The 26,705-nt window shown below is 44.8% G+C and overlaps 1 protein-coding gene across 5 annotated transcripts in view; it reads right to left on the minus strand.

Moving 5' to 3' along the window:
• IGSF5 (immunoglobulin superfamily member 5) overlaps positions 1-26,705 on the minus strand; it is a 66,119-nt gene that overhangs the window by 15,011 nt on the left and 24,403 nt on the right. The window contains exons 2-6 of one of the 5 annotated variants that reach the window (XM_075593716.1): positions 19,700-19,885; positions 18,879-18,964; positions 5,917-6,240; positions 4,235-4,543; positions 1,540-1,656 (exon numbers count right to left, since the gene is read on the minus strand). In XM_075593716.1, coding sequence (XP_075449831.1) covers positions 1,540-1,656; positions 4,235-4,543; positions 5,917-6,240; positions 18,879-18,951 — 823 coding nt within the window. In that variant the 5' untranslated portion in view covers positions 18,952-18,964; positions 19,700-19,885. Of the gene's footprint in view, positions 1-1,539; positions 1,657-4,234; positions 4,544-5,916; positions 6,241-18,878; positions 18,965-19,699; positions 19,886-26,705 lie in introns of those variants that run through there. The other 4 variants (XM_075593720.1, XM_075593719.1, XM_075593721.1 and 1 more) reach the window with 4 other exon arrangements.

Raw genomic sequence — 26,705 nt, forward strand, 5'->3', positions numbered from 1 at the left:
GGGCCAGGCATGTTTTCAGGACTCTACTGCAAAACGTTTTCCTCCATCATTGTCCGACATTTAACAACTTTATTTAATGATATAGATAAAGGGGAAATATTCCCTAGTGAAATGCTCAAAGCTTAAATGGTTCTCATACTGTACATAAATCTGGTAAAGATCTGACCAACTGTAGAAACTACAAACCAATTTATTGATAGTGAGAAACGGAGTTCTCTGTGTCAGTGCTCAAGCTTCATATGACAACATCCTTGGAAATTAGAACACTTGTGATGAACAGAAACCATGTAGGTTTGAGTGAGTGCCACTGTGTTGGTGTATATATATATACTCAAAAATGAGGAGTCAGTAATTAATGTGTCCTGGGGATAGACAGGAATAGAATGTATATAAACACACTATCCTGTCGAAAGTCCTGGACTAACTCCCAAGACTCACACACTTCTAATACACAGTCTCTCCCACTGAAGAAGGAATATAGGCGTACTCACAGCAGGTGTAATCTGCAGTCTGTCCAAGTTGGTCCACTTGCATCATGGTGAAGGGATGTATAGACAGGACAATATATTGTCCTGCCTATACAAACCAATTTAGTTAATAAATACAGATGTGAAATTATTGGCCAATTTTTTGGTGGGGAGGCTGAATATAATTTTACCACAGCTTACAGTATACGTCCAGATCAAGTGGACTTTATGCCTAATAGCTCCTGATAACACGGGGAGAGTCACAGATTTGATTAACAAAGCTAACACCTCCTAAATTCCAATTAAGCCTTTAAAGTTAGATGTTTTGAAAGTCTTCCAAGAGTAGACTTGGTTTACTTCTTCCCCACACTGAAGGTATATGGATTCAATCAAAGCTTTCTAACCATTGTTGAAGCATTTTATGACTTTGAATCATCAATAATACGAAGCTTGGGGTTTTTCCTCAGTATGTTGCCAATTTAAATGTAACTAGGCTGGGATGCTTCTTCTCAATGTTCTCAATCTCTCTCTTAAGCTTGATCCCTGGTAGCATTACTCAGCTGACCGATACTGGCTATTTCTAGTAACAAGTGTAAGCTTATCACTCATGTGATTTATGGCACACGCTGTATTACAGCATTGTGAAAGCATCCAGCTCAGAATATTATCACGATTAAAAACAAAATCTGGCACATTTTGCAAGTCGAAAAATTAACGTTCTCTCTTAATGATTCGATCAGGAAATTTACTAAGGAATGGGACACATGGCTAAGGAATGTAGAAAGGCCTCAATTATGGCATAACTACACTTACTATCCAGGAAAAACTCACATAAACACCATATGTTCTGCTTTCCGCTATAATCTTGAACATAATTTAAAATCTGGCTGCTTGTATGACTTATTATATTATAACATATGTCTGCACACTCTTTAATCACCTTTCAGGTTTTTGCACCAGCCTAAAATACACTTTATCTGTTTATTGTGTGTTGCACTACCCCTTTGTCTTCTGTCCCCCTTATTATTACTTATATTTAAAAAAAAATCAATATTTTTTTTTTTACCAATACCTGATTGTTTCTTCTTCCGACAATATATTATGATCACAATGATAATGATCAAAAGCAGCACCACAGCAATCGATACAGTGACGGCAATGATTATAATTTCTGTATTATCTTTTTTACCTTGTGGAAAAAGATTAGGAAAGCAATGTTAAAAAAGAGTTTCTCATTGACAATCGCAAAATAATATGGTATATCTGTTTCTTGTTCTCTCAAGCTTCAGTAGTAGGAGGTCAGCACTGTGAAGGGTTAATGCTTCCTAAAGAAGATTTGTATTAAAGATGGCATCCACATGTGGATTTATCTCTCTATGCAGTTGATAACACTTCGCAGGGCTGCATGAATGCACTTGTTTGTAGGAGACACATATCTAAAATAAATTACAAAAGCATTATCAGCATCTTCCCAGCCATTGGACTGTAGAGAAGTAAATAATTACTTGTTTATGTGATCATAAATGCCCTTGCATGCTATTGATTTCAACTAATGCCCTCCTCTATAACTACAGCTCAACCCTGTTATAACGCGATTCGTTACAACGCGAATCCGCTTATAACGCAATGCAAGCGTGGCTCCCAGTTTTCTTACTTATGAATACTTTACAACACGATTATTGGTATCTTAAATACTTTTTTGTACAATGCATACAATTGTACATTATCTCTAACGCCATCCGCTTATAACGCGATGTGATTCTTTGGACCCCAAGCACAGTGTTATAAGAGGGTTGAGCTGTACTATTAAATAGGTATTGTACATGTAGCCCCGAGGTAAATTTGAGCTTTCTGGCCCCTCTCCGCGAGTGCCGTGTGGTAGCGGGTGCCGCCGGAGGCTGCGACGGACCCGCCGGCACTTCGCGAGGGTGGAGGCCAGTGCAGGGAGCAGCGCTAGGTGTTGCGGCGCAGGCCGGTTGCCGGGGACGCGATCGGGCCGTCGCTAGGGCCGCGATCGCGTTGCCACTGGCCCGGCGGCTTGAAGAGAGGGCGCCGCCATTGCGCGTTAGTTCGCGCATGCGCAGTAGGGCGAAAGCGCAAGGTAGGATCCCCAGTGCAGGGAGAGATCGCGCGAGAGTAGGGAAGTGTAGAGGGAGATTGAGGCGGCCATTAGGGGTTCGCGCATGCGCAGGGCTAGTGCGCACGCGGCCCCAATACATAGACAGCCCCCTGGGAACTACAATTCCCAGGAGGCATAGGGAGACAGAGGTCAGGTGCCTGATAGTGGCCAATAGGGCTGGAGGAAGCTCAGCCCGGGAAAAGAGATACATTTCCCGGGCTTGGCACGCGTCAGTCAGGAGGAGGCAGAGGAAGGAGTAGGAAGGGTGTAGGGAGCGAGTGGCTCCTGCACCAGGTAAGGGTTCTCCTTAGGTCCCCAGGCAGGCCCCAATTCCCGGTAAGGGCAGGGGGTAACTGAAGAGGGACGGCCCTAGATAAGGAGGTTACCCTTAGGTGCGGAAGGTGCAGTTTGGCAGTGCCACAGCGAATAGGGCTGTGCGCACTGGCAAATGGGCACAGCGTGCAAGCAGTGGATTTGCTGCGGGTTCCAGTGAATGGTGTGTATCGTTCTGTGTGTGTTGCTGCATGTGCTGGGCGCAGTGTGTGCAGCGTGTGTGAATGCCTGCAGGCTGACAGTGAGAGCTGTATGTCTGCTGCAGGCTCTTAGGTGTTAGCTAGAGAGTTACAGATAGGACTGGGTAGCTAGGGGAAGGGGGGCAGGTTAATGTTCCACAGGCCCTAGGAGTTTTCCCCAAGCCATCCCAGGTTGCGGTTCATCAGGGACAGGCCCTAGGTTAGGGTTCCTGTCCTGATAGGGTTAGTTAGGGATAGCGGCGGTTGCTGTTCCCGTGATGCGGTTGGTGTTGCCGTGATTCGGTTGAGTTCCCGGGAAGCGGTGGGACCCTCGTTGGGGTCCACGGAGAGAAGTACCTGGATAGGATCAGACGGACGTCTGACCCTTTTAGAAGTGTGTTGCGGTCCCGAGCATCGGAGTGCTCGGAAGGTACCTCTGAAGTATATAAGTGCACCAACTGGGCCCTAGCTTTATTTAGTGACTGCGCAGTCACCCACGACCTCCGTAGGAGTACGGGACATTGGGTGTGGGGGATCACAGGACACTGGGTGGGAACACCAGACATTGGGCCGAGGTAATGCGGATAGAGCATAAGGTTATGATGTTATGTAATGAGTTATATGTGTGTTAAGTAAAGTGTTAGTTATTGGTTTATCGTATACGTGTGTTATTGTATTTCTTACCCAGGGCTATCTTTCATAACGGGGATCCTGGGTAAGTGGAGGCGCTGCACCAGATAAATGGTAAGGGTTTCCCCAGGCTCCCAGCTAGCGGAGGCTCAGATCTCCTGGAGCCACAGGTGTTACGCAGTTACCAGTAGTCCCTTAGAGCAGGTGTGTTGCGGGGAAAGGAACCGGTTAGACCACGAGGGGCCAATGTGAGATTGGGTGGGTCGGCCGGTTCACAAAAAGGGCTACATACATGGCAACTTTAAGGTCATCAAAACTTATAGTATTATGCAACATGCAAATAATCCAACATCTCAATATTTAGACAAAGCCATCTAGCTTGTTTGAATATAATGTGCAGTGCTAGGTTGGCATGTCTTTTGGATATATAACGGAGTTATCAAATCCGACAGTATTTAGTTTATAATGATTTAACATTTGTGAAAGTTACCACTTGGAAAACTCACCTTCCGTATTTCCTCTTGTAATATATAAAAGGACCACGGTTACAGACTGGGGCTTTGCTAATGCTTCTATGCTGGCTTGACAAGTTAGGCTCACATTGCCTTGGGGGCTTATTGTTAAAATGCTTACTGCATCATAAAGGTTATCCGTTCCTATAGTATTATCCGTCACATAATCGTTTGCAAATGCACTGTTTATCTGCCAGTTAATAAGAGGAGCTGGATGCCATCCCGAGGCTTTGCAGACAATGTGGGTTGTTTCATTTGAAATGACAGTGAGACTTGAGTTGGTTATCTGCAAGGATCCATTAACTGTGGGAAGAAAATGGCATACATTACATTAATTGCATAAACAGCTATTTTATCTTCCTTTAGGCTAGTGCATTCTATATATGTGCCAAATAATGATTCTAAAATAACTGGGGCAGCTGTTTATATTTTACAGTAGAAGTTAAAGAAATTACTGCATTAAAGATTAGCCATTGTTTTAGCCCTGTATAATGCCTGCATGCACCATATTCCTCTGTAGATTTATATACACTGCAAACATGTTCTACAGTACAGTATATAGATCTAGCAAAGCTTAGTGTGGGGTACCCGGCAGACAGTATCCCTGGCGCTGCAGACCTTTGCTTGTTCATCCGTACCACAGAGAACAGCAAGTCTCACTACATCTGTGTAATGCAGGTCTCTCAACAATAACTCCATAGCAACAACAACAACAACGCCAAATAATATTATTGTGCTACACTGAGCATTTCAGAAAGACAAATAAAAACTAATGGTGTCCTATTCAACATGCTTTGAAACCACTTACCTGTGCTGGAGAAGAGCATTTTGATAAGAGACATGCTCTGGGATTTACTAACTTCAGATACGGGTTATGACACCCGGCGTTAATTGTCAGTGGCATGAATGGCAGTTAACGTGGGATCGCGGTGCGATAACCCAATATCAGAGGTTAGTGACTTTCCCATAGCGCTTACTATCTAATCCTGATAAGCACACAGAATATAATGAGGGATGCCTGACCAGGAGATCACATTGGGTATCCAACCACATTCTCCCACTTTAGAAGACATTACCTTAACAACAAGGTTCCTGCCCCTTCTTCAAGAAGGTCTCATGTTCAAATCTTGACAAGGTTAGTTAACGTTTTTTTTTCCCAGAAACTATTTGAGGCTTTTGATACCCAGGTTTGTTGGATAAATTAACACAAGAAAGGAGAATTGCATGACCTGCACGTGCTTTCTATTTGTTTCTTTAGCACCATGGCTAACATTGTAAAATACGCTTGGATCAATCCAGTAATGAAAGTACAGTATATAAACAACACATGCATCGCTTTGTTTAGGGATAAAGGGGTAAATTATATACTGTACACTCCAAAGTGGCCGTTCAGACTGAGCTACTGATTGAGCCACCTGTGCTGAAGCAGGGATATCCCCAATACCTAGGCCTGTTAATGACCCCGGGGGACTGGCTTTGACCCCCACTGTCATAGATCAACCTAATAAGACACATTTTCGGAACCAAAAACAAAGACTCTTATAAGTTACTGCACTATTTTTGCCTCAAACAATACAGCACACTGAATTAATCTTTGCAAATACCATATTCCATCACCATCAGCCATTCCACTGTGAGAGTGCAAAACACTGAGAGATAAAACAAAGCATACAAACCTTGCACAGAAAGAAATGCGGTTTCAAAATTTGAAGATAAACTACTGCATTTTATTAGTCCGGTATCATTTCTTGCGACATTAATAATTGTCATCTCTGAGGTGAAAGCTCCAGTTACTGTATTTGTGTCGTTTCGCATAATAATTTGGCCATTGCCTACAACAGCCCCTGAAACTGGGTTTATACTGACGATAGCTCTTTCCTCATAAAACCATAAGAGGGTTAACCATCCTTGAGATACAGTGCAACGAAACTGGGCATCGGAACCACTAAGTACCGTGGCATTGCTGGGACCTTCTATAATTCTTGAGCATGATCCGAAACCTGTAAAAAAAAAATAGCAACTATAAACATATAAATAACAAAATCTTGCTTTCCCAGCTTGACTGAAATATTTTCTTTTCTGTCTTCTCATGCTAATCTCATTGTGATGAATACTAAAGATTGACACTGGTGTTTTGGTTCTAAAAACCAAGGTTTTGCCAGAACTTGATTGGTACAGTAATGGTTTAAGATTTGTTAAAAAAAAAAAAAATTGGGGAAAAGCGCAAAGGAAGGGGAAGAATTTATTTTTAAAATGCATTCAAACTATTTCCAAATTCAAACTTTTTGCGCGTTTGTTCGCTAACCACAAACCTTTACCAGTTCATATTTTTTTTAAAGTTTTTTTTTAAAATTTAAATCCTGGGGAAAAGATAAATAAATCCGAGGGTGAGCCTCTCAGGTAGTCTCGTGTTTCACTCGTATTTGAAAGTGTGTTCTGAAGGTCTACTTGGCCATCCGAATAAACGTCAAGGATCGTGAAGTTTGGATTTCACACGTAAACCTGCCCATCCTTAGCTACAATGTCCATATTTTTAAGTAGAGTGTAAATATATTTGGCCTAATTGCCTGCAAGTGCATATATAAGCAACTTGTGGGAGACTAACCCCTCCCTTCTCTAGGTATTTTCTCAGTATGGTCCCTGGATTACCACCATTCACTTCACATGTAAGTGTTCTCACTGGTATTAACCAGTTTTTAACTGCACTAGGTTATATAAGCACGTGCTTGGACATTTTAACCCCATTTTGGGCATTTTCACATAACACTAGTTGCAGTCAGTGTAGGGACCTGCCTATGAGACTTACCTTGGCATTTGGTGGCAGGCTTGGGCATTATTTGATAAAAGGATGTAACTAAAAGTCTCATTTATCTCATAGATTTGCACACCGTGTATATTTATTTCACATATATTGTTAACCCATTAGGCAGAAGCGCAGGGATTCACTTTAAGTTTCACATTTGTACGGCCAATTTTTTCACCTAGCTGCATGCTCCTTACATGGATTAAGCGCAGGTGATCATATATTTGTTTTGCATATTTTTAAGTAGGCAAAACTAATACTATATCCATTACCATCTGCCCCCTAATCATGCATATTTAAAAAATATATATTATGTGTCATAGGATAACCACAACAGTACAGCGTTAAGTGGATTATTTTTGATTCTCTCAAATCTGTAGTTATTTATTAATACATGTAGCCAGGTCCCCTCTGGCTCCCCAGACATTCGGTTCTCTCTCTCACCTGCGACAGCGTGAGGGCAGTTGCAGGGGTGATCGCGTCACCGGGGGCTCCCGGCGACATCAGCTACAAGGCACCGCCATCTTATGTGCGTTTGCACATACGCGAAGTTCGCGCGCGTGCAGTATAGCCTCAGATGCGATATGGCAGCCATAACAGGGAGTGAGAAGAGACGTTCCATAGTCAGGGACATCCCCCAGTTCGCACATGCCCAGTTAGCAACGGCGACGGCTATTACACCGTGCGCACGAGGCCCCAATGTTAAAGAGAGCCACCAAGGACTACAATTCCCAGCAGCCTCTGGGGACTGCACTTTCACCCTGGTCACAGGCAGCCAGGCAGCCAATAATGCTGACAGATTCTCATGCTGCAAAGTTGCAACAATGTTGTGGGAAGACAGGGATTGTCAGTTAGGAGCTGGGACACAGAGAGGGGAGGGTGTGTTTGTGCAGGGAGGAAAGTAGCCTCCTGCACCAGGCCAGAAGTCTCCCCTTAGCCCCCAGCTAGGCCCTACTCACCTCAGCTTGTGGTTACTACATGGACTCCCCTTAGACTAGGGACAGGGTCCTGTAGAACCTAGACAAGTGAGGGTCCAGCCAGGAACCGTGACTATCCTGGCAAGTGCTGTGAAAGTAATACATCCTCTGCGTTAGCAGAGATAAGAGACATTATAAAGGTGGATCACTCCATGCGGGAGCCACCCACCGTTGAGGCGGAGGCATCTTGGATCATCTCCTGGAGCAAGGGATTCCACGCAAAGGTCATCTGCACACCCGGGCAGGTATTATCCAAGTCACCAAGTGCACTACCTATACACTTCATCTTAGTGGGCAGCGCTGTTCCACACGTGGGTGGGATTGTTGGACTCTTGGGACTTTGGGTACAAGGACTTTGGGAATACTGTGTAAGGAGGTTATAGCCCAGTTAGGGGCAAGGTTATAGCTGCCAGCTAGTGGCAGAGGGTGGCATATATATCGTTGTGCATACTGATGATGTTGCACTATGAAAGTATGATAATCTGTGTTGTGTTGCTATACAATATGATGTGATGTGATGTTATTGTGTTATTTGCTCGTTCAGTAAACCTTTTAGCCATAACCCTGGTGTATGTGGTTTCTGGGTGGGTTCCTATGCTAGGCCCATTCTACATTCCTTTAGAATCCTACATAGGTGGAGGCGCTGACCGATGAGAACATTCCAGAGATTCACCCCAGGCTCTCACTAGCGGAGGCTCAGGCCTCCTGTGAGCCTGACAGGTATAACGCACCACACCTGGTAACATATAGGTTCCCCCTCACATTCACTCTATCTGCGATTGGGGGTGGGGGAATACCCGTTACATACAGATGTAGGAAAACTTACTACCTTAGGTGGTGTTGCCACGCGTGGTCACTGCACAGGAGGATTAATGCTGCGGGGGGCCCATTGAGAAACATGGACCCTCGCAGCACAATCGCGGCAGATACTGTCCGGGGCGCCACAGACTTTTGCTTCCATGGCCATGGCGCCGATGAGAGCAAGTCTCACTACATATGGATTTCCCTACTTCCGCTACTTACAGTGTGTGTTCTCCCTCTTTCTTTATCCTTACGTCTCCATTATTCCCTCAATTAATTTTGTGCATATGTAAAATGTAGAACGTTTAGTCAAATTAAATTTAATGCAAAATTCCCCATTCTTTCATTCCAATTTATAGAATGCTGCAGAAAGAGTTCAATCAGACGTGGGAAATAATGATGCAGCTATTTTTAGGAGATTCCTTTACATCAATATTTCACCGGGAAAAATATGGAGGATGTTGCAAGGATCGTCTGTCAAAATGGCTGCCCTACTTCTCTTCCCATAGACTTCGATATATCTGTAGAGAGGCCAGCAGTATATTTGTACCGGTTCTTTCGTTATTCTCTAATCCTCTGTAGTTATCTATGTTTCTGCTCACTAGAGGGAAATAAAAATGGGCACCAAATCTCGCTAGCCCAGCGGCCAAACAGGAAGTCACTATGTGACCCCTTTAAGGTCCCAACAAGGACAGTCGTAACGGCACAAGTATCTCGGGTTCCGCTGGGTCCCCAGAGCAGAGAATGGTGGAGAGAGACCTAATTTATAAGTCCCAAGTGACTTTATATACTGTACCTCCTCAAGCAAACCTACAGATGTAGCCAACATTATTGCAACCTATGGAGTGCAGCAGTGGGGCATACACAATGCACCAGCAGGAAAAAGCGGCCATTGTTTTGAATCAGCCGTGTGAAATAGGGGGCGGAGCTGTCATTCCACCACTCACGTGGGCACCCCACGAGTTGTAATAACGTTGGCTTCATCTGTATTTTTTAAAGACCATTAGTGCTAATGGTATGCAAAACATTAAAGGCCATATTTACTCATCTGTGCTGGGCCATAATACACCTTACAGTTAATTAACTGGCATTGCCCCATGTAGTAAATATTGACATCCAAAAAAGGAAAAGAAGGTGTATATATAGCGCTATTGAGAGTAAGTGAATAGTAACCCCTCTATAGGGATTGACCCCCTAGTGGCGGGCTAGGCTGCGTGGTGAAAACTGATTTGTACAAATCAGAGTGGAACATGGAAACAAAAGAAATACCGGCGCCTTATGAGTCCAATGTGTTATTGTCCTGGAAGTCCAAAACGTGAGGAGAAACATCCAAAGGAGCAACCCTTCAATTCCTAGATCGTCGGGTGGTCAGATGCGACTTTCTCCGTGCGTTGCGTGATATGAAATTAAATAAAGAAAAATATAGTGCAACATAGCCAGCACAAGATCAATTGATCAAAAAACAATGACTAACACACCTACGTAACGATACAAAACAAACAAAACAAACATAAGACATACAATGGCGAGGCTGAGAATAAAAGCTAATTTAATACAAAATAAAACAATATAAAATTGAAAATATGCGAGTGACAGAGAGACCGCCGATCCGGTGGAGTAAAACCGGAGCCCTACTCACAGGATGGTGGATGTAAACAGGCAGTGGATATCAGCTGTGGAGATGTGAGTCCTCCTCTGGTTACACAGTAGCGCTCATAGGCGTGCTCCTGCGCTTTCCCGCAATCCTCAGGCGGATGTTACGTCACTGGGGGGGGGGGCGGGAATTGAGGGGAAATGTCCTTCCTGCTTCTAATCCAAGTCTGTAGCGTTAATCTCGTCAGTTCGTCAGAATAAGATTCTGAAATTACCTTACGCGTTTCGTGCACTTGTGCACACTTCCTCAGGGGATGGACAGTTTCCCTGAGGAAGTGTGTGCAAGCGCACGAAACGCGTAAGGTAATTTCAGAAGCTTGTTCTGACGAACTGACGAGAGTAACGCTACAGACTTGGATTAGAAGCAGGAAGGACGTTTCCCCTCAATTCCCGCCCCCCCCAGTGACGTAACATCCGCCTGAGGATTGCGGGAAAGCGCAGGAGCACGCCTATGAGCGCTACTGTGTAACCAGAGGAGGACTCACATCTCCACAGCTGATATCCACTGCCTGTTTACATCCACCATCCGGTGAGTAGGGCTCCGGTTTTACTCCACCGGATCGGCGGTCTCTCTGTCACTCGCATATTTTCAATTTTATATTGTTTTATTTTGTATTAAATTAGCTTTTATTCTCAGCCTTGCCATTGTATGTCTTATGTTTGTTTTGTTTGTTTTGTATCGTTATGTAGGTGTGTTAGTCATTGTTTTTTGATCAATTGATCTTGTGCTGGCTATGTTGCACTATATTTTTCTTTATTTCATTTCATATCACGCAACGCACGGAGAAAGTCGCATCTGACCATCCGATGGTCTAGGAATTCAAGGGTTGCTCCTTTGGACGTTTCTCCTCACGTTTTGGGACTTCCAGAACAATAACCACATTGGACTTATAAGGCGCCGGTATTTCTTTTGTTTCCAAATATGGACGTCCTGTACGTTTTCAGTCCTAAAGGATATTTCCCAGGTTTGGTGAACATGTATATAGTACTTTATGTTCTAGAAAAAATTACCAGAAAAAATGGTGGCGCAAAATGCAGTCAGGTATGTTAATGCAAAATGTCGTTTCACAAGAATAATCTGTACAGTAGCTGGGACAGATTGTCCAGCAGTGGCCTGGTGTCAGCCTCCCGTTCCTGTGTGATTCACTGCAGGCCTAGACACTGATAAACAAGCCTTCAAGAGTCTATTGCATTCTTGTTGATTTCTTTTGGCATTGACAAATGTGGGCGCTTGAACTTTTTTTTCAAATTCTAATATGAAATTCTCATTTTCCTCTCTTATTTTTTCAGTGTCGGAGCTGCGGCTTTTATCACAATGTCACACTGTCAAATGGCTGTTATCTAAAAGGAAGGGGAGAGTGCATTTGCAATGCAGCCAATATTACTGTATCAAAATCAGACTCAAAACACTGCTGTCCATCAGAAACAATGGGCATGACATGCTCCTGCTAACCCCTTTCAACAGCAAAAAGTAATGTACGGTGCAGGAACTCCTTTAAATGAATAAAACATGTGTTTCATGTAAATATTACTATTGTGCTTTTGCCACTCATCATTTCTGTGTGGTAACAGATGAGCTATACTTTCTGTTCTATATGTACAGTGTTGTGCACAGGGCCGCCAGCAGAAATCATGGGGCCCAGGACAAACATTTTAAGCAGGCCCCCACTCCCCCCCCCCCCATGTCAGCGGTATTGCAAGCTGCCTTTCCCCCCCCCCCCCCATTTCACATCTCACAAGCCACCTCTCTTTCCCCTCCTCTCTTCCCATGTATTTCTCCCCCTTCCGTCTCACTCCCCCGCCTCGCATGTGTTTCTCTTCCCAGCGTCTCACGCTTACTCCCTCTTTTCCTCACTCACCCCCTCTCTTCTCTCCCTCCGTCAATTATCCCACGCACACTCATTCCCTTCCCCCCCCCCCCACACATTCCCCCCACAAGAAATATACCAAAAAAATCCCCACCCCCAAATACATACATACATTTTAACAGAGTTATATGACTCTAGTCTTTAATCGTGCTGCCAGAAAGGACAGCAATACTTTGTTCTGGCCCCACCGGCAGCAAGGAGGTAAAATAGTGTCACAATTTTTTTTAAGCTTCACATTGCAGAGCCAGTATTACCAGCCTCACACTGACGAGACCCAAAAGGTCGAAATAGCTGTCTGCGGTTACGGTTACTGGCTCTGCACTTCTTTAACCCAGGCTGTGCTGAAAAAGCTGTGTAATGCGGCAGGCATACACTGGCGACACAGTTTATTACACTGCGGCCAGATCCGCAAGCCGGGAGATTTCCCGGCTTGCTAGTGGCCGCCCCTCGGCGTGCCGCGCGTCATAGACGCGCGGTCACGCGTCTTCGGGAGCGTGCGCCCCCTGCACGCGCGTCCAGGGGCTCCCCGAGGGAGCCCTGGTGTCCCGCGATCGCGGGACAGCGGCAGGGGGTTCCGGGGGACCCGGCGGACCCGGCAGCGGTAGGGAGAGCGCCCCGATCGGAGGGCGCTCTTCCGCTGCTTCGGCGCGCGCCCGTCACTCTCGGGCGCGCGCCAGGCTACTGCTGCGGCACAGAACGGGCAAATGCTCGAATAAACTGTGCCGCAGCAGTAAGCTTAGGGGTCCATGTTATAATGGGTAAGAAGCAAAAAGTGACAACACTGTATGACGATTTGTATGTCCCTACCCAGAATGCCTGGCTGCAGTGAAAGCACTGTATGCTGAGAGATAATGGGGAAAGGCAAGTTTGTGGACATGTGACTGTGCTCATAAGTGGTATTTTTATTCAATATATTTTACATTTACTGACACATCTGTTTTAAAAATGAACTCCTTTAGTTATGCAGAACAAGCCGTTTATATAATAAACTACTGTACAACTGGGATATGTTTCTCCAATCAGAAAAGATACTCCATATTCGATAGCATACGACGCCCATTCCTTACCCTCCAACCTCAGCTGCCAACATCACATTCCCGTACTAAAACGTACAGAACAAGTTAGTGATATGCGCTACAACATTTGCTTCCAGTCTTGAAAGGACAATTCAGTAGTATAAGTCCTTATAGAGATGCAAAGGATAGGTAACTGGGGCTAGTGAGGTATATAAGCAATAACCGTAGCACTTTAGTGACTGCAAAATCAATTAGTAGGGCATCTCTGTCCCTGAAGGTTAAAGGCTGAGATTGAAAAAATCAGACCTAAAGCCTCATTGGGAGAGTCCAAGATAAACATAAGTTGCAAATGTACTCACATATAGTTGCCCCAGTCCAGTGCCTCTTTGTAGGCGTGCAACCAGGAGAATGAGTAGAAATCCACAGGAAAAAGCACTCCAACGCACAGCCAAAAATAGAGTGGGTCCCAAACAAAAATAGTCAAATATAATCTTTATTGGTCCATATTAAAAAAACGGAGGTAAGTACCCTCCTACGCGTTTCGTACCTACTGGTACTTTATCAAGGAAACGCGTAATAAAGTACCAGTAGGTACGAAACGCGTAATAAAGTACCAGTAGGTACGAAACGCGTAGGAGGGTACTTACCTCTGTGTTTTTTTAATATGGACCAATAAAGATTATATTTTACTATTTTTGTTTGGGACCCACTCTATTTTTGGCTGTGCGTTGGGGTGCTTTTTCTGTACTAAAACGTGCCTGCTCTTTCTACAAGGAAATGTGTTACTAGCAACTGAATGAAGACATACCCATACCGATGTCATTTGTAATTATAAGAGGCTCTTTTAGATTATACTGTATTTACACAGGGGAAATATTTGAAGGCAGGATTTACATTATTTTAGATTATATGTCTAGCAAAGTGCAGCTGCACCTAACGATGTACTATTTCTAGACAAAGTTTAAGGAAAGTAAAAACAATGAGTAAAAGATGGATCACATAAAAGGGTTTAAGTAGACAGCTCAATAGATCATATATTTATTGACCTCATAAACTGCTATGGTAAATGTACATATGTTACAGTAGATGGCTGTCCCATGTTCAGCTTTATGGTTTTGAAAGTGGTTATTAAATGCTGAACCGAAACCGAACAAGGAAAAAGTGCCGATTTCAAATACCAGATGGCAATTTATGTAGCAAATTCTCTTTTTCTAGACACCACTGTGTCATTCTTTGGTGGAAACGTGACAAATGAGATGCAACCGCCTTTATATTAAATGACACAGAATATTGTAGGGACAGAACAGGTGCCAGTTTTAATCACGGTCTGGGTCAGAAAATATTCAAATGACCAAATGGGAGCAATATGTGTTATCTTACGACAATTCATAAAGCAGGAAGGTTATCATACACAGTACTACATCAATAGACTTGTGAACCGACTGTACTTCAGTTTATTTTGCAAAAGTTTTCTCAAATCTTAGAATTCCCCAAATGGCAAAGGGCTTTTATGGGGTCAAATTTCAAGTCCCAAAATGTACACCTTTTCCAACTTAAAAAAAAAAAGGGGGGCAATATTTTCATGAATATTTACAAAAGTTGTAGAGTAAGATATTCATATTTAGCATTTTTTGGGCAACATGTTATATATCTTTACAACTTTTTCGCCAGCAATAAATGCAAAAGGGAATGTGTGTAAATGTTTTCCATATTATTTGCTATGCTCATTTACTGTACCATGTGTTACCGTTAACGTGCTATTATTGGCCTAGTAATATTCTCCTTTGCTGCTATTATTGTTATGAATTATTCAATGGAATTTCTAATATTATTTTTATGGAATTATTAAAATATTTGACTTCAATTTTTAATAGCAGAGAAAGTGTTATACAATTGAGTTCTGGCATTGTAATGTAATTAAAGTAGAACTTAACAAGGGGTTCATTCGACTCGCCGTTATTTCTTCTTCTATAATAAAATGTGTTGTTTAACACAGGGCGGCTCAACTCCAGTCCTGAAGCTCCCCCCTCGCCCCAGCAGGTCATGTTTTCAGGATATCCCAGCTTCAGCACAGGGAGTTCAATCAGAGGCTCAGACGAAGACTGAGCCTCTGATTGAACCCCCTGTGCTGAAGCAGGGACAGATTGAGCCACCTGTGCTGAAGCAGGGACAGATTGAGCCACCTGTGCTGAAGCAGGGACTAATTGAGCCACTTGTGCTGAAGCTGAAATCCTGAAAACCTGTCCTGTTTAGGGGGGCTTAAGGACTGGAGTTGAGCACCCCTAGTTTATCTTACTAAATGATGCCTCTGAAACAGGGCACACAGCATTTTCTAACGACTTCTTAGTGGCCACTTTGCTTGCAAAAACATTCATTTGTTCATATACTGTAGGGGCTTCATTCATTACACTTTTCCCTCTGGCTGTCTTGGAGACAAACACCCAAGACGCAGCAAAGGCTGCCCCCAAAGAGAGTCTCCCCCATTATGCTTCCACTTCATTGCTCCTATCCACTAAGCCAGCATGGACAGGGTTTAGACAGGAAAAGATAGACACAACTTCAAGGAGCTGGAGATTGTCAGCACCTCCCCCCCCTCATGTCTCTGCTGTGGGTCTCTGTTTGCTATGCAGCTGACTTTGCTTTACCTCAAACTCTCTTGGATACAAACACCCAAGTCTCAGCAAAAGCAGCAGTCAAAGGCTGTCAGACGTGTGCTGCCATTAGCTGATGTTACAGCTGCTCTGTCATTGGTCTTGAGTGAAGTATTTCAGATGTACAGTATATGAAAGCTTTTCTATCTTCACACATTTTTCAGCTCTCACAGCTCTACTTCCGCACACTCCCACTTACTTCTTCCCCAACTCCAACTCCTTCCCACATTACCTGCTCTCATAGCTCTACCTCCGCACACTCCCACTTACTTCTTCCCCAACACCAACTCCTTCCCACATTACCTGCTCTCATAGCTCTACTTCCGCACACTCCCACTTACTTCTTCCCCAACTCCAACTCCCTCACACATTACCTGCTCTCATAGCTCTACCTCTGCACACTCCCACTTACTTCTTCCCCAACACCAACTCCTTCCCACATTACCTGCTCTCATAGCTCTACCTCTGCACACTCCCACTTACTTCTTCCCCAACACCAACTCCTTCCCACATTACCTGCTCTCATAGCTCTACCTCTGCACACTCCCACTTACTTCTTCCCCAACACCAACTCCTTCCCACATTACCTGCTCTCATAGCTCTACCTCCGCACACTCCCACCTACTACTTCCCCAACGCCAACTCCTTCCTACATTACCTGCTCTCACACCTCTGCACACTCCCACTTACTGCTTCCCCAACTCCAACTCCCTCACACATTACCTGCTCTCCCAGCTCTACCTCCGCACACTCCCACTTACTTCTTCCCCAACTCCAACTCACTCAAAATTACCTGCTCTCCCAGCTCTACCTCCGCACACTCCCACTTACTTCTTCCCCAACTCCAACTCCCTCACACATTACCTGCTCTCACAGCTCTACCTCCGCACACTCCCACTTACTGCTTCCCCAACACCAACTCCCTCACACATTGCCTGCTCTCACAGCTCTACCGCCGCACACTCCCACTTACTGCTTCCCCAACACCAACTCCCTCACACATTACCTGCTCTCACAGCTCTACCTCTGCACACTCCCACATGCAAATGAGAAGTAAAATAATAGGGATGTCCATGATCATTCTTAATTATTAGGGCAAAACCTTTTAATTACATCAAACTTTATTCATTTCTCAGGTGATTTTGCAGGAATAATATCAGGCTCCATAGTGTCATATCTGGGAATTAGAATACAGCTTGGTACTGTATCAACCTTGGTTTGCTGATTGCAGCCCCCATCATCTGATTTACAAAGTCCTGCAAGCATTTCAACAGCTATAACGTGAGCAGAAGTATCTGCATAGCTTTATTTATCTGCCTGTTAATGTCAGCTTCCTTTCCTGAACTCTGATACAACACTTGCATTTGCCCTGCACCTCGATAAGTGGCCTAGTCTGCGCTGCCTCATGTTCTATTGAACTGAATCCATAATGCTGAACATGTACCCGTGTTCTGCTGCCAGGCAGTTAGAATTGCACCCAAACAAAATGATCTTGTATGTTGGCAAAAGAGTGTACCGGGCCCAGACCCATTCCAAAAATCAAACTAGTCCCAATAACAACTGGGACCTTTTATATGATGTTGACTAAATGTATTGAAGACATAGGAGTGCACATTTTGGGGATTACCATGGCTTTAAGGGGTTAACTGTGTGGGCCCAAACAGAGTAACGCCCCTTACCCATTACATGGTACTGGGGTGACTCTGCAGATGTTAAGTCCTGCCCCCGGCTCCCTGGAGACAGTGATGTAGAGAATCTTGGAGCAGAGAGATCCTGTGTCAGTGCATCAGAAAAATAACCACAGCTGTGGGTCCACAGTCTTTATATATACGTGACCCATGCAGATATGACTGCAATAAATGTAATAAAATGGAGGTCAATCAAGACAGTGTGTTTGAATATATTCAATATGTATATAACAAATAACTCCTATTGTGGAAAGATTACAAGCCCCATAGTATGTTGCCCAGGGGGACTATCCATAGACTCACGGCCGTGAGCCAGGGACGGAGATCCCTATGTGGCTAGTTGTATGTAACTCCTAGAGTAGGAACAGTCCTGAGTAGTATGAAATATCAATAACAGTGGTGTAGGGAAGGGAAGCGGTGCACTGCTCAATGATGAAGGAGGCTGTACCGCGTGAAAAAAAATCTATTTTATTCTAACCTGGCAGCATAAAAATCAGGGAACGTAGGACACTCGCGCATTTCGCGCGCGCTGAACAGCGCATAATGCATCAGAGTGTCCTCTACGTTCCCTGATTTTCTATGCTGCCAGGTTACAATTTACCTGGTTTGTTTCCGCTTAGATAAAGTGAAACACGTGTTTGTAGCAGGCACAACACATTATAAATAACACGCTAAAATGTTACAATTTTAGCTACAATTCATTTAGTCATTGAGTATTATGGAGCCAAAAGCTTTTCACCAAAAGATGAAAAATCAACACAAGTCTTTCAATGTTTTTCTAAGCAGCTGTTGCAAAGAAAACAAAAACCTAAAGGCATCACCAGTTAATATATACAGTACCATTTATATGCAGTTGATTTTACTGATTTGTATACTTAATTTAGCACATTTTGAAATATCATGTAGCAGGAAGTTCTGCCGTTTGTCCGGGTCACTATTTCTAACCCAATGGCACCCAGATGGGCAATATTTGAGACACCCTATGTTGTCCCCAACTTGTCCTTTTATAACTTCACAACTGGCAAGCTGACAGATTGTATATGGAGTAAAACTGGAGGAGAATATTTTTCATTGGCATTAAAATTATGGGTGAAAAGTACCTGGAGAAATCACACACAAAGTGTTGTTTATGCGTTACTATTATATATATTATTGTTTCATAGGCCAGAATAATGTCTTACATGATAAACACAGTAGCAGGACATTCAATGAAAAGTATCTTCTAACGCCATCCATCAATTGCTTTCTGACCATCACTTGCTGAAACCTTTAAAAGAAAGAGATTCTGAGAAGCAATGTTCGAAAAAGACAAGGTTCAATAAATATATATATATATATATATATATATATATATATATATATATATATATATATATGCAAATAGGGGTTTTTGTCACTTTTTTTTACTCACCATAACTTAACTCAGTATTATGGTTTATATATATATATATATATATATAAATATACACACACACACACACACACAGTATTGTAACATATGTTATTTATTTTAAGGATACTCCACAAATCTTGAATGTGTTGTTGGAGAAATAGATAGAATGGAAAATTAATTATCTTACTGTTTGTTCTTTTATTTATACCTCCTGTTTTATTTTAAACACTTATTTCATTGTTGAGACTATTTTCAATTTGTTTTGGAATGTCCAGCAGCCTAACAGCGCAATGACTAACTCCCCCCAGGATACACAGTACATGCTGCTTCTGTAAAAAGTTCACCAGGGTTATAATTAGTACACATTTTTGAATGTATAAAGTTTCAAACACTTGCCAATATTTTCACGAATGAAAAAGTTAATCATAAACCACAGTTTATTCTTCGAAGGTCAAAATTATTGTGTAAAAAAATCTATCTAAAATTAATTCGGAGACATGTAAAAGGATTAAAAAAAAGTCCTCCAAATGTGGCATTTATTTCTGATTGTCTACTACTGGTATGTTACAATGACACATAGTACAAGAGTTACAATGGAATTTTCAGTACCTGAAACAGAGAGCGAATGTGACCTTCCCAAGATCACAGAACTGACACTGGGTGCTGATCCAGAGTCTTCAACTTCAAAGGGAAGAGTACTGTAATTGGCAATTTCATGTTAAAATTGCAAAGGTAATGCAGATGAAGAAGAGGCTCTAAGGGTCAGCTCAGATTTGTTGCAGACATCTGGATTCACTGCCAATGAGAGACATGACAAGGAAAAACAGCAGAATAAACAAAATAGATTCTTCATACCCATCATACAATGTAAATTAAGACAAATTATAGCAGCAACATTTGGATGTAGGGTTTCCCTGGTGCCCACACTCACATTTTTGAGCAGTATAACATTTAAATTACATATCTTCTTCACTGGCATCATTTTGACAGACTATTAATTCAAGATAATAATTATAATAATAATAATAATATGTTCTTGTATAGCGCTGCTAGTTTTACATACATTAACACTTTACAGAGACATTTTGCAGGCCCAGGTCCCTGCCCCATGGAACTTACAATCTACTTTTTGGTGCCTGAGGCACAGGGAGATAAAGTGACTTGTCCAAGGTCACAAGAAGCTGACACTGGAAATTGAACAAGGTTCCCCTGCTCCAAGCTCAGTGCCAGTCAGTGTCAGTGTCTTTACTCACTGAGCCACTCCCTCTCCCTTTAAAGTTTATTAATTCATGTAAAAATCATTAGTTTAAATGAACCAAATTGACATATTTTGTACATTAAAAGCTAAGAAAGACGAAAGAAAATCTTGGAGGCCCGGAGACCATAGGTCCTTAGTGAGACATGAATGTCCCACTTGCATGTTATTTCTCTTATGATCTCACACATTCTCCTCATCATAATGCTCTGTATTAATTAACTAACTATTAATTCCATCCTTCTTCCCAAATATAATAGCATACATCACTATGATGAGAGATCAAGGGGCCTATGCACTAACTGAAGTTTATAGTTTCATTTTTGTTGTGTCAACATTTCAGTGCTAAAAAGCAATACCAACTTTCCTGAAATGCGCGTTGAATATATACGACTTACATATGATATGATATAAGACTTCGTACATACTGTATGATGCATAATTCCCTGTTGTGAATTATTTTCATCGCAGTACCTGATTGATTACTTTAAAACAGAAAATGTCATTTTTTTAAATGTATAATTAGTACAGTACACTACCGACACACTTTATTGAAGTGTGGTCGGTACCGCAAGCCGGGAAATCTCCCGGCTTGCTAGTGGCCGCCCCTCGGCGTGCCGCGCGTCATAGACGCGCGGTCACGCGTCATCGGGAGCGTGCGCCCCCTGCACGCGTGTCCAGGGGCTCCCCGAGGGAGCCCTGGTGTCCCGCGATCGCGGGACAGCGGCAGGGGGTTCCGGGGGACCCGGCGGACCCGGCAGCGGTAGGGAGAGCGCCCCGATCGGAGGGCGCTCTTCCGCTGCTTCGGCGCGCGCCCGTCACACTCGGGCGCGCGCCAGGCTACTGCTGCGGCACAGAACGGGCAAATGCTCGAATAAACTGTGCCGCAGCAGTAAATATAAATACTAGTGTACAATTTATAATAGCTAACTATGAAAATAATAACTTTTGATAACCTACTGCAGCGTTTCCCAAACTTTTTTTTCCGTGACCCGGTTATTTTTGAACTTCTCCTTCGTGACCCACTTAAAATTTTATCGCCTATACTGGCCTATAGGGCCTGCACAGACACACACACAGCCACTGATACACACACACACAGCCACTGATACACACACATACACACCCCCACTGATACACACACACACAGCCACTGACACACACACTGATACACACACGCAGCCACACAGAGACACTGATACACACACACATTGATACACAGACACTGCTACACACACAGAGACACTGCTACACACACAGAGACACTGCTACACACACAGAGACACTGCTACACACACAGAGACACTGCTACACACACACACAAACACTGATACACACACACACATACACTGATACTGATACACACACACTGATACACACACACAGACACTGATACACACACACACACACAGACACTGATACACACACACAGACACTGATACACACACACACACAGACACTGATACACACACACACATACACTGATACTGATACACACACAGGGACAGGGACACTTGGGTGGGAGCGGAGGACAGTGACTGGGTGGGTGTGTGGGAGACGGTGGGTGAGTGACTGGGTGGGTGGGAGACAGTGACTGGGTGGGAGAGAGTGACTGGGTGGGTGACAGTGACTGGGTGGGTGACAGTGACTGGGTGGGGTGACTTACCTTGCCGCCGGACGCTTTCCCCTGCTGCCCCCGATATCCCCTGCTGCCCGGGACGGGAGGTGGGCTTGGGGGCACGGGAGGTGGGCTCGGGAGGGGGTGCCACGGGAAGTGAGCTCGGGAAGCTGGCCGCGGGGGGAAGCGGGCCGCAGTAGGAGCTTGTACTTCCCCCTCCGTCCCACGTAACGTGCGGGCCGCAGAGGAGCTGGTACTTCCCCCTCCGTCCCACGTAACGTGCGGGCCGCAGAGGAGCTGGTACTTCCCCCTCCGTCCCACGTAACGTGCGGGCCGCAGAGGAGCTGGTACTTCCCCCTCCGTCCCACGTAACGTGCGGGCCGCAGAGGAGCTGGTACTTCCTCCTCCGTCCCACGTTGAGAGCGGGAGGGAGGAAGGGAGCGGGCCCTGCTTGCCCTGCGCAAGCGCGCGGGACCGCGGGAGGAATCGCCGCCATTTTTTGCAACTTGAGTGGGGGGGGGGGAGGGGGCGGGACACACCGCGCGGCCAGCCTCGCTGCGACCCGGCAATTTTGGTTCCGTGGCCCGGTGCCGGGTCGCGACCCACCATTTGGGAAACGCTGACCTACTGTATATAATTAAACATCCCTGTTGAGTCAAATACATTTTTGGGTTGTTACTCAACAACTTAATTCTGTGCTAATACTATTATCTGAACTGGCGTATGATTTGATGCAGACAAACATTCTTTTTTAGTACATACAGTACAATTGCCATCTGTCCATCCCAAAAAAAAAACACATTTTTAATGCTGATGGCAATTTAAAATGAGATTTCCATGCTTTGTGCCCAAAAAAAGCCATTTGCAAGATCTAGTGCATAGGCTTCCAATTTGTTGTCCAGTGGCGCCAGGTACTGTAACTACACTGCACTACACTGGTCTTTTGTGACCAATGGAAATCTGCCTGAAGGCCTCGGATATAGTACACACTATTAGAACTGTGTGGAAATTAAGCTATCCTCCATTACACACAATGTGTGGTGTAAATTGCTACATTTATGTTCCCATTATTTATATTCTTATCAACTCATTTTAGTGAATTTAGGGCATATAAAAAATTATGGGTTAGGCGCCTAAGAGAAAGATTGCCTTGTGTGTTTCTTAATAGAGATGGCTACTTTAGTACAGTATTATATCGCCACCTGGTGGGGGTTATTTGGAAAAATAACTTACTTTTTAGATTCCTCACCAATACTTGTAAGTAATGTTTATTTAAGCTGCAGTTCAGTCTATATCCTGCATGTGTGTTTTTTTTAATAAATCAGTTCTGTAGTAAGAAATAATACTTTTAGCATTTTCTGTTTTTAAAAAAACAACTTTGAAAGACCAATTTTCTTGTATTCTATTTTAACAAGCATTTGCTAAGGCACTGCCCCTTCATGTCCTGTCACAAACCCAGGCACACCCCTTTGTCAGCACTGCCCTCCCTCTCTCTAAACGTGCACTAGCATCTGGTCACATGATCTTCCTCATAGAGTACATTCAAGGAAGCTGGAGAAAAGGGATCAGCCATGCATAGCAGCTCGGATAGGCGATTTCAAACTTATTACAGTGTTTATTCCATTCATTGCACGTGTATATAATGTAAAATTGTAATAATTCCATTTATAGCAAACGTGTATATGTGAATATTATTTAGATGTATATGTATGTTACTGAAATGTGGAGTGAGTGTGTAGGTAAATACACACAATACACTTCCACTGCATATATATATATATATATATTATATATTATATATGTATGTATATGTGAAGTTATGTGAGTAAAAAAGTGACAAAAACCCTCCATAGCAAGGCAAATAGCAAATGGAAATATTACTGTATGCTCATTTGTATGTATATATATATTTATATACACACACACTTCAAATACGGATAGTGATTCACGTAAATGATATATATATTCACTTTCTGGGAGTATAAGAGTGACTGTCCTGTTGTTCCTTTTTTTGTATCCATCATTGAATGGTATGCACCCTCTCTTTACGTTTATTTTATACTAGCTGAGAGACCCGGCGTTGCCCGGGATGTAATATTCCCGCTCCTCTCTCTCTCCTCACCCCTCCCCCTCTCTCTGTTTGTCCCCCATTCACATCAATCCAGTTCCCCCCCTCCCTCCTTTACAGCTTAATGCAGTGTGTGTGCGTCAGTCATTGTGTGTGCGTCAGTCAGTCAGTGTGTGTGCGCGCACGTCAGTGAGTCTGACGCAGAAACACAAACACACAGACTGACTGACGCACACACACACACACAGTCAGTGTGTGCGTGTGTGTGTGTGCCTCAGTCAGTCAGTGTGTGCGTGCGGCAGTCAGTCAGTCATTCAGTCAGTGTGTGGGTGTGGGGGTGTGCGCGCGCGCGTCAGTAAGTGTGTGTGTGTCAGTCAGTGTGTGTGTGTGTGCGCGCGTCAGTCAGTGTGTGTGTGTGTGTGTGTCAGTGTGTGTGTGTCAGTGTGTGTCAGTGTGTGTCAGTGTGTGTGTGTGTCAGTGTATGTGTGTGTGTCTGTGTGTGTGTGTCAGTGTGTGTGTGTGTACCATTCATTGTGTGTGTGTGCGCGCGCGTCAGTCTGTGTGTGTGCGCGCATGGGTGTGGGGGTGTGCGCGCGTGCGTCAGTCAGTGTGTGTGTGTGTGTCAGTCAGTGTTTGTGTGTGTGTCAGTGTGTGTGTGTGTGTGTGTGTGTCAGTGTGTGTGTCAGTGTGTGTGTGTGTGTCAGTGTGTGTCAGTGTGTGTGTGTGTGTGTGTGCAGCAGTCAGTGTGTGTGTGTGCAGCAGTCAGTGGGTGTGTGTGCAGCAGTCAGTGTGTGTGTGTGTGTGTGTGTGTGTGCGCGCGTCAGTCTGTGTATGTGTGCGTGTGGCTGTGAGGGGTTGTGTGCATGCGGCTGTGAGGGGTTGTGTGCGTGCATCAGTATGTATGTGTGTGTGTGTGTGCGTGCGTCAATCAGTCAGTGTGTGTGTGCGTCAGTGTTTGTGCGTGCGTCAGTCAGGGTGTGTGCGTGCGTCAGTCAGGGTGTGCGTGCGTCAGTCAGGGTGTGTGTACGTGTGGCTGTCAGGGTTTGTGTGCGTGCGCCAGTCAGGGTTTGTGTGCGTGCGCCAGTCAGGGTGTGTGTGCGTGCGGCTGTCAGTGTGTGTACGTGCGGCTGTCAGGGTTTGTGTGCGTGCGTCAGTCAGGGTTTGTGTGCATGCGTCAGTCAGGGTCTGTGCGTGCGTCAGTCAGGGTGTGTGCGTGCGTCAGTCAGGGTGTGTGCGTGCGTCAGTCAGGGTGTGTGCGTGCGTCAGTTAGGGTGTGTGCGTGCGTCAGTCAGGGTGTGTGAGTGCGTCAGTCAGGGTGTGTGTGTGCGTCAGTCAAAGGGCAGGCGTGGGGGGGGGGTGAAGGGCAGGGGTAGGGGTGGGTGAAGGGTAGGGGTGGGTGAAGGTCAGGGTTAGGGGGGGTGAAAAGCAGGGGTGGTAGGGGGGGTGAAGGGCAGGGGTAGAGGGGGGTGAAGGGCAGGGGTAGGGGGGGAGAAGGGCAGGGGTAGGGGGGGGTGAAGGACAGGGGTAGGGGTGGGGGGTGGGGTGAAAGTGAGGCACAAATTGTTGGCAGGAGTAAAATGTCCCCACACACACACACACACACACACACACACACAACGGGAGTGAGAGGTGGTGGAGAGTGGGACTGGCGCAGATCCGAGGCTGCTTGGCCCCCCAGCGGCTGGGGAGTTGGCGGTCGGGGGGGTAAGGGAGCGGGCGGGGGGGGGTAATGGAGCGGGGCGGGGGGGTAAGGGAGCGGGCGGGGGGGGAAGGGAGCGGCGAGGGGGTAAGGGAGCTTTGGCGGCTGGGGTAGGAGGGCCGCGCTTTACCCCCTTTGTGAGTATTTGTATGATATAGATATATATGCACACGCACGCATATACATGCGCACGCGCACACATACACGTGCACACGCACACATACATGCACACACGTATACATGCGCACACGCACACACACATACATGCGCTCACGCACACATACATGCGCACACGCACACAAACATGCGCACACGCACACATAAACATGCACACACGTATACATGCGCACATAAACATGCGCAAACGCACATATATACACACACAAACATGCACACACGTATACATGCGCATATGCACACGCACACAAACATGCGCACACGCACACATAAACATGCGCACACGCACACATATACACTGTGTGTGCGCATGTTTATGTGCGTATATATTTATGGTATTGCTTGACCTGAGGAAGAGTAAAACTCTTGAAAGCTTGTCCCATGACACAAATTGTTGGTCCAAATAAAAAAAAGGTATCAATAAATACTGAAGAACATATATATATATTTATATATATATATTTTTTTATATATATACTGTATGTATATATGTATATGTATGTATGGATATATAGCGAAGGTCAGCAGCCGGCAGCGGAGGGAGAGAAGGACGGCATCCTGCAGCGAAGCTCGACAGCGGCAGAGGACAGTAGCCGGCGGCGGAGGGAGAGAAGGACGGCATCCTGCAGCGAAGCTCGGCAGCGGCAGAGGACAGCAGCCGGCGGCGGAGAGAGAGAAGGACGGCATCCTGCAGCGAAGCTCGGCAGCGGCAGAGGACAGCAGCCGGCGGCGGAGGGAGAGAAGGACGACATCCTGCAGCAAAGCTCGGCAGCGGCAGAGGACAGCAGTGGTGGCGGA

The sequence above is a fragment of the Ascaphus truei genome, chromosome 3 (assembly GCF_040206685.1).
Source record: "Ascaphus truei isolate aAscTru1 chromosome 3, aAscTru1.hap1, whole genome shotgun sequence".
Lineage (NCBI taxonomy): Eukaryota > Metazoa > Chordata > Amphibia > Anura > Ascaphidae > Ascaphus > Ascaphus truei.